This window comes from Rhipicephalus microplus, chromosome 3 (genome assembly GCF_043290135.1).
Source record: "Rhipicephalus microplus isolate Deutch F79 chromosome 3, USDA_Rmic, whole genome shotgun sequence".
NCBI lineage: Eukaryota > Metazoa > Arthropoda > Arachnida > Ixodida > Ixodidae > Rhipicephalus > Rhipicephalus microplus.
Window position 1 is genome coordinate 209,550,374 of NC_134702.1, and position 13,688 is coordinate 209,564,061.

The 13,688-nt window shown below is 48.0% G+C and overlaps 1 protein-coding gene across 1 annotated transcript in view; it reads right to left on the minus strand.

Moving 5' to 3' along the window:
• LOC142804118 (stalled ribosome sensor GCN1-like) overlaps positions 1–13,688 on the minus strand; it is a 344,986-nt gene that overhangs the window by 118,251 nt on the left and 213,047 nt on the right. The window contains exon 33 of the mRNA XM_075890700.1: positions 5,928–6,042. Within this exon, the coding sequence (XP_075746815.1) occupies positions 5,928–6,042 (115 nt within the window). The remainder of the gene's footprint in view (positions 1–5,927; positions 6,043–13,688) is intronic.

Genomic DNA, 13,688 nt, shown 5'->3' on the forward strand with positions numbered 1-13,688 from the left:
AAAATAGTATGCCTATAATAAGGACATAAAACCTGCTTTTCGCTGTCACTGATGTACAAATAAGCTTTCGTGTTTCCCATCTCTACGACACTGATGTACTGGTGTGTTCAAAAAGTCACACATAAGAACAAATGTGGTGTGATTTAGTGTGAATCAACTGGTTGTGCCACCTGTTAAATATTTTCAAAAGCATGTACTTTCGCTCCTTCCTGTGCTGATACATGAATTGAAGAGCAAAGAGTACGAAACGACCATGCCCACCCTTCTTTGTGGAGTGGGGGGGGAGGGGGGCATGGGCACCACACACGCATGGTTGCGTCGGGCTGAGTGACCATACAGTCCAAAAACAATTACAGGTATTGGGCTTGTTCTGTCTTCTGCTAGGGGTTCGCTGGTTTTTTTTCTTTTTTTTTATGTTGGCGTGTCTGCTATGGCACATCAAGTTCACAAGAGCATGCCTTTGTCTCTCTAAAAGACCAAAACATGACTGCTTTTGCTGACTTGCCGCAGCCTCGCTTGCTGCTGCTACAGTGAATCTCGAATATATCGCACTCGGAGAGAATTTCCAAATATTTCGAAATTCATACAATTCGAAATAAGAAATATGTGTATTTAAAGGGCCTGTAAACCACCCAGAGGTTGAAATCCAGTTGTGGTGGACAAATTGTGCACAAATGTACGACGAACACGGAGCCGTGAGAATTTTTCAGAACGGTGCAGTAATAGCAGAGTTAGACACGTTTGATTATCGAAACCCTGACGACCACACCTTTTGCTCTCTCCTGCACTTCCCTCTGCTGGTATCCTCTCCCACACTGCTTCACCCTCTCGCCAAGCACCCGCCCATGCCCCTCCCAATCTCGCATGGCATACGTCATCGCTGACGCGTACTTGAAACACCGTCTACTTCCGGTTGCCGAGACTCTGTCAGTTACCTTGTAGCTGCGTGCTTGTTGGCGAATCGAAGCTGGCGTTATCATACCGGTATGGATCCCTGCGTTGCTCTCACTCCTTCAAAGAATCGCCAATGCGATGGACCAGTACGGGGACACGCCGCGCCCTGCACGTGTTGCACGCACACGTTGCACGCATGCATTCCCTTAAAGTATGCTTAAGAAAAAGGTAACAGCTTTTGCAAGTTAAAGCCAGGGGTGGAAGGGGGCTTCAGTCTTTTGTAGCAGCTTTGAGAGCAGGAATAATGAAGTTTTGGAGCAGTAAAAAGGGAGTTTTGGAGCAGCTCTGAAGCAGCAAAAGGTGTTTTGGAGCATCGAAATTTAGTTTTGGAGCCGATTTCTTGGGCCATACATCGCTGTTAACTTGAGAGGCGTATGAATGGGGCTAGTTGGTAAAACATTTAGATAAGTATAACTGCGCTAAAAACGAGACAGGAGAATGAAGTGGACAGGACGATCGCAATGAACAGGACTGCGATTGTCCTGTCCCCTTCGTTCTCGTGTCGCAGTTATAATTAATAGTATCACAGTTAATTAGAATTTTTGCATTACGATTAACACAAAACATTTCAGTGATTTTTACTAAGCATAAAATGCTGATAAAGCGACTAGACTTACCCTAAATTCATATATACATTAAACCTTAAAACATCAAAGGTGAAAGCGCAGCAACTCAAAGAAAAAACATAAGCAGTGTTCTGGACAGCTATGCTAAACATCAAACGAATAAAAAATTAATGTTAAAATGTTGCAATGTTCAAAATGTGATTAAAATGCCGCATCCAACATGAACAGCAACTCAAAACTAGAGATGAGCTATTATATAATAAAAGTTATCTTCATACTAAAAATATAGTGCTCTGTAAAAATAAATGTAAAAAAAACCATGTTCCAATCATTGAAGTGCCACAGCTGACATGGGAACAACGGGAAATTTAGATGCACTCTCTGCGCCATTGCTAGGCAATTGAGTGAAGTTTTTTTTTTTATTAGGATAGGAGCTATATGGACACTCGATGGGTTTTCCCTGTCGCCGCCATGTTCTGCGTAAACTACTGTTGGTACATTCCCCGCGCATCATACGTTCGACCCGCCCTGAATATTGTGCAAGCTGGGGAGATGAGCACTGCTCAAGCAGAGATCAAGCCAGACGGCCGATCTCCATCCCTCAGAGGGCGCATCGCATGTTAGAACTGCCGTCGAATGCTTAAGCAGAGAGGAGACACGCCGCCCGTCTTGAACGAGCAAGAAAGGCACGAAGCAAAGGGGGGTCGCTCGAGCAGCAGCCATGAAATTTGATTCTAATGCAGGACCTGGTTGCGATAGCTGGCACGCGCGATATCGACAAGCACCAGCGCACAGCTCAAAGTGTTCTGCGTGGTGCACTTTCAATGGGCAGAGATTGTGCAATAAGAGCATTTTCCCCTGGAGCGGACGTACTTGTTCTCTTACTACAGCGTTTTGTAGTTGTGAGTGGCGCGATCTCTGATGCAAAAGAGTTAGCTGTCAGCATTCGCATTGTTGGGCTCATGAAGTCGATGAAGGCTGCAGCCGCTGTTTTTACGAGTTAACTTTTTATTTGGGCTAACCTGTGCCCGGAAAACAAAACATCACTCTACAAGCAATACATGCTGCAGACTGATAGCAGGAAACATAGAGCGTCGGCCGTCGATAATCCACCATGCAGCGAAGTGCAGCGCCATCGAGAATTCCAGCGTTATCGCTAACGGCCGCGTAAATTCCAGAACAAACTCTAATGTACGCATTGTGAACGTGATCTCATCGGAAGGTTCCGAGATTATCTAGATCATTCCCAATCATTCGGGCGCAGTTTGCGAAAGGCAGCATTACACGCATAATGGTGCGGTAACAAAAAAGAGAAAGAAAGAAGCGCATAATGAGGTATGCACACAAACGCCACCTTAACGAGAATCATGCATTGCGTTCACGTGGCACAAGATTTATGCATGGTTCGAAATACGACGTTTGATATAAATGTGGTTGCGCCCTATGAGTAGCACACGCGTTCGCTGGGTTAATGATTAAAATCTAGACTGAATTTGGTGTTGCATGTGCAAATTGCCGTTTAGGCACAGCAGGTCAGATTGGCACAACATGGTGCAGTTGGTGCAGCACTTCCACCCCTTATCAAGCCATCCTCATTAATCTTGCACTGAAGCTTTCAAATAAGCAAATTCCGTACTTTCAACCACAACAGCGGTGATTGATGGTGTGCGCCGATGCAAGCTCTGTAGCAAGGTAAAATATTTAGTGGTGTTGTTAGCATCTTCATAACCGCACAGGCCCACTTCAGCAGCATTGGCAATGTAAGCGACGATATCAGCACCGATGCAGTCAAAAACAGTGACGTTGTCTCCTGCAACGATGACGTGGCTTTCTGTACTCCCGTCCAAGATGGTGCCCAGAAATGCTAATACCATATTTTACTCGTGTAATGAATTCACACGTATAATGAATGCACCCCCAACTTAGGTTGTCAAAAATTAGATTTTTTTCCCCTTCGTATTAAACACACCCCGTACATTCATCTGCTGCAGTCCTGCTAACAGACACATGGCGCCTTCTTGCCGGTTGGATCTCTTCCGCTTTTTATTAATATACCAGACCTCTCTCAGCCACCTCTGCTTGCTCTCCCACCCCCTCACTTTGCCCGCTGCCGCGCGCCGTATCGTTTCTTTTTCTATCTGTATGCGGCATGTCCTGCGTTTTTTGTTTTTTTTTTTTAGCAAATGGTGCGAGTGTAGAGACATCGCAGCTGGCAAACACAGAGCGAGCGAAGGTCATGAAACTGTCCGCGGCAACCAACGGTCGCTTCCTGCAAATGTGCAACTTTAAAGTGCCCGCAAACCACCCCTAAAATCTTTTCAAATATTTCAAGTAAACACTGCATCATGTGCAGAATGCCGTCACTATCAACGATTCTACAAGTGGCAGTGCTACGAGCCGCCGGCACGCCACAAATTTCAAGAAACAATTCCTCCCTTTTTGGGGGCCTTTTGTGCCTCCACATGACGCGCCGTTCCAATATCTCTGACGTGCCGATCCAAATATGCTGTGATTGGCCGAGCAAGAGCCTATGATTTCCAATCAGTCTGCAAGCAGCTGTCCACTATGCTTGTTATTATGTTGCCCGCGTGCGTGTGCTCGCTCATGAATCAGCTATGGAGGTTGTCTGGCACAGCGTGTCCCCGTACGGGTCCATCAAGTTGGCGATCCTTTGAAGGCGTGAGCGCAATGCAAGGTCCATACCAGCACGATTCGTATAAGCAAGACAGCTGCGGTTCGCCAACAAGCACGCAGCTACATACGGAGTTGACGGACGGAGTCAGGGAAACCGAAAGTAGACGGTGTTTCAAGCAGCGCGTCAGCGAAGACACGCAAGATTGGAAGGGGCGTGGAGGGGGGCTCAGCGAGAGGGCAAAATGGCTTTGGGAGAGGATATCAGGAAGAGTAGCGCAACAGAGAGTGAAAGGAGGGATCTTCGCGGTTTCGATGTTACCCTAATCAAACAATCTAACTCCGCTATTAGAGCGCTGCTTCGAAAATTCTCATGGCTCCATGTTCATCGTACACTCACGCACATTTTCCCCACAACTGAATTTCGATCACTGGGTAAATTGCGGGCCCTTCAAGGCCTAACCACATGCATGCGATTTTTGAGTGACGACAGAATTTGCTGTCGCCATGGCTGTTGTGAAGGGCCATTCGTCGCCATTGCATCACAAGTTTCTGAAAAACCATAAAAAATTGCTTGCTGCCCAAAACAAACTTGACGATTCCCAAAACATGGTAGCACCTCCGATCCTCGCATCAGTTGCAATTAGCCCTTCATGCTTGTTATCTGCGCATGCTTTACGAAACGCAAGATTACCCATTCTACAATCACTGCTAATGTAGATAGAGAGACGGCTGCCGTATTTTATTATTGATGGTTTGTTTTGATGCTTCGCTAGTAGCACGCTACAATGTTGGTTGCTTGCTGTAATGTCAATGACGTCGTCGTGGTCGTCATGCGAGGTTGCCACAAGGATTGAAAAGTGCGTCGTAGCTCTCGCTTTTCAGTACCCGGCGAGATCACGGGAGATACCACTGTCACGGTAAAACGATTGAGAGAAGAAAGCTGTGAAATGCTTTTAGGGAGTGCGCGAGTGGCGTGGGGACAGCTTGCGGAAGAGAGCGCTATCAACCACCGAAGATGAGTGAAGTACAACAAAGAAGCTGTTTCCCAACAGTGTACGCGTAAGCAAATTGCAAAAGGCTAAGTCATCTAACTTTTTCATTTACTTCATCTTTTTTTTTTTTGCATTAGCGCATTTTATAGCTCATTTTGAAAAAAAGTTTCATAAAGCTTGCCCCGCATAGTAAATGCACCTCCAACTCAATTTTTCGGAAAAAAATAGAGTGCGTTCAATACGCGAATAAATATGGTAAGCAGAAAAATTCACTGGGGCACTGTTGTCAGCTGAGATGACGCTATATAAGTCGTCACCTATCACCGAGGCCTACGAGGAAACTGTGCACGATGGTGGCTTGCTTGACATCGTTCACCTCTGAGGCACAGAAAAAACTTGAGATTTGTCTCCACAAATGATGACGATCACCATGCGATAATAGTTATGTACAGATGATGAAGAAATTTGTCACAAATTCTCACATGTTCATTTAACCTTGAAGCTTTGTGGCACTGCAAATTTTTCGTGGAAAGGTGTGTTCATGGTATTGCACCCTCCACTGTAGTGAAACCACTTTAACAAGGAGGTACATGCTGACTGATATATGCCTATTCGTTCATTTCAAATGCGTTAATGTTTGTTTGAATATTCAAAGTGCATGAATATTTGCACAAGTGTAGTTTGCAGTATATATTACAAGCACTCAAGCAGTAAATCCCCCTTATCACTTGTTTCCATTCAGAAGCCTGTCTTCAGACTTGTACCCGTGCTTGATTCTCACCCGATTTAGTCCTCCAGAGATCATTCTCCAGGCCAGCAAGAAGCGAAGGCAGAGTCAGCTTGACACCGTGTGCTGTGAGCTTACTCATCACTGCTTTTGCAGTGTTATCCGTGGCCTGAAAAAGACAGGGGGGGGGGGGGTCGAAAGAGAGAAGAGTTTGCAAGCACATATAGCACACTGACCATAGCTGGAGAAAGACTACTAAGGCCCTGTAATTCAACACTCAGGAATCAGAGCAGTTTACCTGTGTTTTTGGGTGCACCATTAAACTTTCCAATCAGTATGTGCCTGTGCACTCACTTTTCTCTCACGAAAACACTGCCCTCTCAGGGAGCCCACCTGTTCGAACAATTTTGCTCCTGGCATTCAAACTAACCCAAATATGTTTTCAACTAAACGACAGTATTTTCACACATGCAGCCAGGTAATATCTATTTTGCCAACACTTCCTCTTCAAGGCACATTGTCTGCTAGACAAACAAACCTTGCTCAAAGAAAGCCGACTAGCAATTTTTTTGTAAATTCAAAAGCCCGCCCTCAAGGCATAGCCCGAGAAGACGTCTAGATGATGTGAGGGTGCTATCACCCCCAGTAAAGTCGTTTGGGCCTTGTGGTGCACACGTGTCTTGCAGATAGGCTGCATTTAGGGTCAAAGAGACACTAAGGTCAAATAACAATTTACGTCAGAGTGACAGCCCAATGTATGACAACATCTAAAACGACAATATTATCAACCGACTTACCGAGAAATTAAGGTAAGCGCACAAGAACACATGCGCCATAGTGGGACATTTTTGAAATAATCCCGATGACATCAGACGGACCGCTTACAATTAATCACTAGTAATCGATCTAGCTGCACTAAATAAAGAACCTTCCTTGCATCAAAAGACACAATAAAATGCTGCTTATTTGTTTAATTCATAGAAAAAAGAACCATCGGACGTCGCTATGGCGAGTGGTGCGAGGACAGGTGGTGCCGTCTAGCGGGGTGCAGTTGAACCAAAAATGTCTGAAATCTCAGAGCAAATGGCGGGAAATTGATAAATGGCCGTTGCTGCTGCTGTGTCTCCCACAGCTTGCGCTCTGCTGCAACTAGCGCAGTAAAGCCGGGCAACATTGTGCACGACAACAGTGATGTGACTCGGTCCCTTCAGTCTGCTTCTTGAGGCGACTAATTTGAAGTGCGCTAACCCAATGCAGACCACTAAAACGCGATTTTAATTCAAAATAGGCCCCTCCTAGGCACAAAATTAAGACTACAAGGTTTCTGGACTGCTATAGTAAGCCAAAGCAACGCATGGTGGCGCTGCGACTCCGGACAGGCAGCGCCACCTTTGGTTGAAAAGTGGAAATCGGGGATGTAGATGGCGCATTTTCCCTCCGCTGCAATGTGCTGCCGGTTGCTTGCGTGCTTGTACAGAGAGCGCGCGCTGTGTTTGAGTCACCTCATAATGTACCGCCTGCAGTGGGGCTTCACAAAGATCTCTGAGCTGAACAAGCACTTTCGAGAAGTGAATCAAACCAAAGGAGTAAAGCTCGTTAGTCAAGTTTATGATGTGGAGCAGTTGACGGAAGACGAGGACGCCAGAGTCACTGTGAAATGCATTTATTGGGTCCGCGGTGATAATACAGTGCACAACGTATGCCTCTAGGTAAGTTTCATTCTGCCAACATGAAGCCGCAAACTCTATCAATGTGGTGTGTTGACGTTTATGGAAAACATATAATTGCTGTTTTGATGTGGTATCTAGCAGTACATAGCAGCCGTGTTCTGTCATGTGCGTACTGTTATTTGCAGCATGCTGAAAAAATAAATAAAAACTAAAGTTATAGGATTATGGCATTAAAATGTTCTAGAAGTTTTAGTCATATCCTCCGTGCCGCCCACGACACGCTCACGCTACCATGAAGGAGCAAGCTAGGTTTAACCACAGCAAGTCAAATTGAAGTGCTCGCCTTCCCCCCCTCCCCCCCCCCCCGGCTTTCGTGCCATGCTTGCTCTATCTTTCGTGAACGGGGCTGTGTTCGCCGGCTGTGACTAGATGGGAAACTGATACAGCTTTACATGTAGAGAGCGTCCCTTGGAGTTTTCTGCATTGTTGGAGCAGCCCACAACACAACACTTTGAACCTCGGCGATACTTCCATGCGGCCGCTTCTTCCATCACGGAAAGGCAACTAACTTCGCACAGCGAGCATCTCGTTTTAACACGCCAAGGTGACTGCACGGCGACCAAGTTCGCCACACGGATTGCAGAACGCCTTGAGCGCGTGTCGCACATTCTCTCGTTTCGACGAAACGCACTCACTCGCCTGCAACCTTTCTCACGTCTCTCCTCAAGTGTTCCGGAGCTCGCCGGCAGGGCCAGGCGCAGCATTGTCATCGCTCCGCAAACTTGAGCTTTGGTTCCCTATTTCAACAATCAACGTTGACTTGATAATTGCCTTTAGTGTCTCTTTAACAACCGTCGAGCGGTAGGTGGCGCAGGGTTCATCATCATCATAATTGCAGTGACGCGTGTTGACGCCTGGTGGCAAGGCTGGGTGGCGGCACATGAGACATAAACGAGTCTTTTCTGGTGTGCGGCGGCTGGCACAAACGGTTGTCTCCCACGGTGGGTTCATGGTGTGGCGCTGCGGGTCATTTCTACGTGGGCCCCTCATGGTGAGTCGAGCGTTGGCGACACCGCCTTCACATTGCCTTGCATTTGTTACGTTAATTGAGTGGATTGGAATATTGTATGAGATAGTGTTTAGCGTGTTCATCACTAGAGATGTAATTGATTCTGTTGTAGCCAGCGAGCAAGGCGACGCTGGACTCAGTTGGTGGCGAAGGTTTAATGTGTTAAGCAAGCGGCTCGCATGCCAATATAAGTACAGGCACATGACGTAGCCTGTGACGTCAGTACGGCGCGTCATACGTTGGCTACTACATCTCTTCCCCCTTTATTTAGCAGCATAGCCAAAACGTTCGGGAGGCTTTCGAATTCTTGTGCTTCGTCGCAATTCAGGTGGCGCGACGTTTTCTTGGGAGCTGGCGTCAGGCGCCTGCTGTGATGGCAGTTCCGTCACGCTGGCTCGGTCAGGTGGCGGAAGTCGTTGCTCTGGTGCAGGCCCATCCGGCGGCGATGCGGTGTCGCTGTCGCTTTGTGACGGAGTGGTACCCGGCTGTGCCATGCGCTCAGGAATCCACACGCTTCTGGGAAGAGGAGCAAGGCATGTGTTAGGAACAATATCGTCCGCATGCAGAAAGCGCTCGTGGTCTTCGATTCGGACTACCGTATAAACGCGTGTAAGGGCCGCACTTTTTTTTCAGGAAGTGAGGGCTAATTTTCAGGTTGCGGCCCATACACGGAACTTTTTTTTGGTGAACTAAAAACAACGTACCAGTTAGTGAACGAAGAGCGTTTATTGCAGTATGCCGCGTGTGCGCTTAATCGTCGTCACTCGACGAGTCCTCTAACTCGGAGTCCGAGATAGTGTGTTGCGGAGCACCATCATTCCACAAACAGTCATCTTCGGTGCCATCCAGGCTGTTGGATATCCCAGTGACCTTAAAACTTCGGGACACAATGTCCGTCGACAACGAACTCACGCCGACAATATCCAACCGAGAACAGTAGCAAGCGGTGCCCTCTTCAGCCGTCCGGTCGGCGTGTGCTCATGGTTGCCGGTTGCCATCCATTCCGTGTAGAGTCTTCGGAATTCAACTTTGAATGGTCTATTCACGCTCACATCCAATGGTTGCAACATTCCTAAGAGGCCGCCTGGAATCACGGCCATGTCTGTGCCGACACGGCGCAGCTGCTCCTTCACCTCATCGGTAAGGTGGCCGCGGAAACTATCCAATACTAAAAGTGAATGTTTGGCCAACAAAGCTCCCGGTCGGTTCTGCCAAACACTTTTCACCCAGTCTAGCGCCAAATCATCGTTCATCCATCCCTTCTCTTGGGCTCTAACTATGATGCCCTAGGGGAAAACTTCGTTCGGAATTCTTTTCCTTTTCAAAACAACGTACGGGGGTAGCTTCCGCCCGTCCGCGGTCACACAAAGCATCACAGTGCAGCGTTGGCGCTCAGCGCCGGTGGTCCGCACGGCGACACTCTTCTTGCCTTTTACTTCGACTGTGTAGTTCTCGGGAGAGTCAAACCACACAGGAGTTTGATCAGCGTTCGCAGTTTGCGACAACAAATAACTGTGCTGATGGTGCAGGCCGATGACATGCTTGTGAAAACTAAGCACCTTGTCGGTAGTCTTCTGGCAGCCGCTGGCACAGTGTGGTCCTTCGCCGAAAAGAGAGTCCCTTTCTTTTCATATACCTTCGCACCCAGCCAGCACTAGCCTTGAAATCCCCGGCCGGTATATTTTTCGCACGTGCCAAGGCTAGTGCCTTCATGCGCAGCATGTCTGTAGTGAGCGCAAAACCATCGTTCTGCACCTCAGTCACAGAGCGGAGCAACTCCTCTTCCAAATCGGGATACTTGCACTGCTTTCCTCGGAAAGCGCGCTTTTTGATATTGGTGTTCTGCAAGGCTTTCTTCTGGGCGCACCAACGTCGAACACACTTCTCGTCAACGTCGAATTTTCTGCCGGCGGCCCGTTTCTCGTGCTCGAGGGCAAACTCGATCACCTTCAACTTATAGCCACCTGTATAGCTATTCAGCTGCTTGCCCATCGTGCGAAAATGTAAACGTCCCGCAGAAAACTAGCTGGAGTCCCAGAGTCATTCAACGGTGTGCAAAACTCGAGCACATGGCAGGCTGAACAGCACAATGACCGAACAACGCACAAACACCAAAGTTGGTGATGCTAATGCCGATAAGGATAGCGCGTTTGTATAGAAGTGTCAGAAGTTAAAGATAAAATCCTGCTTTAACCTTTAGTTGGCCGGTGTATGAACACTACTAAAAAAACTAAAAATTTTAGCCAAATTAATGAACATATTAGCATGAAGAAAACCAACAAATTATTCTAATGATGTACTATATGGTGATGATGATAATTGCGTTCTCTAACACCATCTACTGACAACGCCTAGTAGCTCACACACGCGCGCGCATTTTGAATACGCATGGGTCAAGGAAAGTGCGGATGCGGCCCTTACACACAACTTTTTTTTTTTTAATATGTGCTTCTTAAAAACGGGATGCGGCCCTTACACGGGTGCGGCCCTTACACGCGTGTATACGGTATGTATGTTCCTTTGCTAACTCGTCGCACAAGTGTTCCTTCCAACCAACGTGGATCACTCGGTCGGTTTCCTGGCACACGAACGTTGTCGCCAACCTCGAACTCCCTCCATGAAGTATGGGTTTCCTGACCCTGTCTTCGAGCTATATTTGCTTCGGCAGGTTTCGCTAGCTCCGGATGCAAGATGCTCAGCCTCGTGCGTGGCCTCCATGAGAGAAACAGTTCGGCTGGTGTCTTACCGGTCGTCAAACACGGTGTGTTTCGGTAGGTGAACAGGAACTGGTCTACCCGATGTTGCATCGTCCGAGTCACTCCCGTGTTCTGCTCGTCCCGTAGCTGTTTGATGAAGCTTCGCTTGACGGTCTGGACAAGCCGCTCCGCCGTGCCATTTGAAGCTGGGTGGTAAGGTGGTGTCTTGGTGTGCTGCACTGCATTGGAGTTGAGAAAATTTGTGAATTCAGCAGACACAAATTGCGGCCCATTGTCAGTCACAATTCTCTCGGGAAGCCCAAATGCAGCAACAACAGTGCGGAGTTTTTCAATTGTCGCCTGTGCTGTAGTGGACTTCATGTGCAGAACATCCACCCACTTGGAGTGCGCATCGACAAGCACTAAAAACCAGTCGTTCTTGTAGTAGGCAAAATCCAGGTGAACTCTCTGCCACCTGCGGGTTGGCCATCCCCACGATAACATCGGCACGTGGGGCGCAGAGTTCTGCGTTAGTTGGCAAGTTGAACAACCTCTTACAGTTTCTTCAATGCGGTCGCACAACTTTGGCCACCACACATGGCTTCTTGGTAGCATTTTCATGCGAGCGGTGCCTGGATGCCCTTCATGCAAAAGCGATAAGACTTCAGATTGTACCGCTTCAGGTATAACAACCCGAGTTCCCCATGTTATGCAACCACAGTCTACCGACAGTTCGTCTTTCCGCGAGAAGAATGGGGCTACGTTGTCTTCTGACACGTACGATGGCCATCCATTCAAAACACACATTAGCACCTTAGACAAAACTGGGTCTTTTTGGGTTTCGTCACTGATCTTTTTCGCAGATAGTGGTACGGCTTCTACTGCTGAAAAGAAGTGAACATAGTCGCTTTCGTCGCTGTCGTTCGGAAGCGGTAATTGCGATAACGCGTCCGCGTTTGCTACTTGGGCTCCCTTTCTGTACACCCATTTGTAGCGATATGCAGCTAGCACTAGCATCCAGCGCTGCATGCGTGCTGCTGCCATTTGCTGAATTGGCTTTGTTTGCCCCAGCAGTCCCTCCAGGGGAAGGTGATCGGAATAAATGGTGAATTCACTGCCGTAAAGATACTTGTGAAACCGTTTGATTCCGAAAATCACAGCCAACGCTTCCTTTTCTATGTGTGCGTAGCCACTTTCGGTCTTGCTCAAGGTGCGTGACGCATAAGCTATCGGCCTTTCTTCCCCGTTCACGACATGAAACAACACTGCGCCAACCCCGTAAGGAGAGGCGTCGCAGACTAATCCAAGAGGCTTCTTTGAATCATAGAATGTTAGCACGCTCGCTTGCGTTAGGAGGCTCTTACTCTCCGCGAAGGCTTTTTCTTCTTTTGCGGACCAGACCCACTTCTTATCCTTCTGAAGCAGTGCATACAAAGGCTTTAGCCTCGAAGACATGTTTGGCATGAACTTGGAGTAAAAAGTTATCATGCCGAGGTACGCTTTAAGCTCACTGATGTTCTTAGGTGTGGGTGCTTCCCTTATGGCTTCAACCTTCTCGACGCACGGGTGCACACCATTTTCGTCAATGATATGCCCAAGATATTTGACAGAATTCAAAAAAAAAAAAAACTTGCATTTTTCCTTTCTCACTTTTACGCCGTGGTCCCTGAAAACTTGCAGGACTGCTTCCACCCGGGCCAGGCATTCGGTATGCGATGCTCCCGTGATAAGGACGTCGTCGAGGTAGCATACCACTCCCGGTAGTCCTTTCAACAGCTTGTTCATGATTGCCAGGAAAACTGCAGGTGCACTTGAGATTCCGTACGGCATTCGAACATACTGGAACAACCCTATGTGAGAGTTTATAGTCAGCAAGGGTCGCGAGTCAGGGTGCACCTCGATTTGCTGATATGCCGTCGAAAGGTCCAGAACGGTGAAAACCTTGCCCCCAGCCAGTGTCGTGAACGAATCCTCCACCGCGGGCAGTGGGTAATGGTCGGTCTTCACACATGGATTCACCGTCAATTTATAGTCTCCACACAATCGTACTGTGCCGTCTGGCTTGTGAACAGCTACCAGCGGCGTGGCCCAGTCGCTGCGGGTTACGGGCACCAGTACGCCCTCTTTTTGCAAGTTGCCTAGCTCATGCTCGACAGGTTCACGAATGGCATACGGCACAGACCGCGCCTTGCAAAAGACTGGCATGCTTCCTTCCTTAAGCACCAGTTTTGCTTGGTAACCCTTTATCAACCCTAAACCAGGTGAAAAAACGCTGGCATACCTTGACAGGATGCTGTCGACAGACGGTTGTGCGTGCACCTCGTGAATGCTGTTTAGGTCCATTCCGAGGTTCGCAATCCAGTCGCGGCCTAGGAGTGCT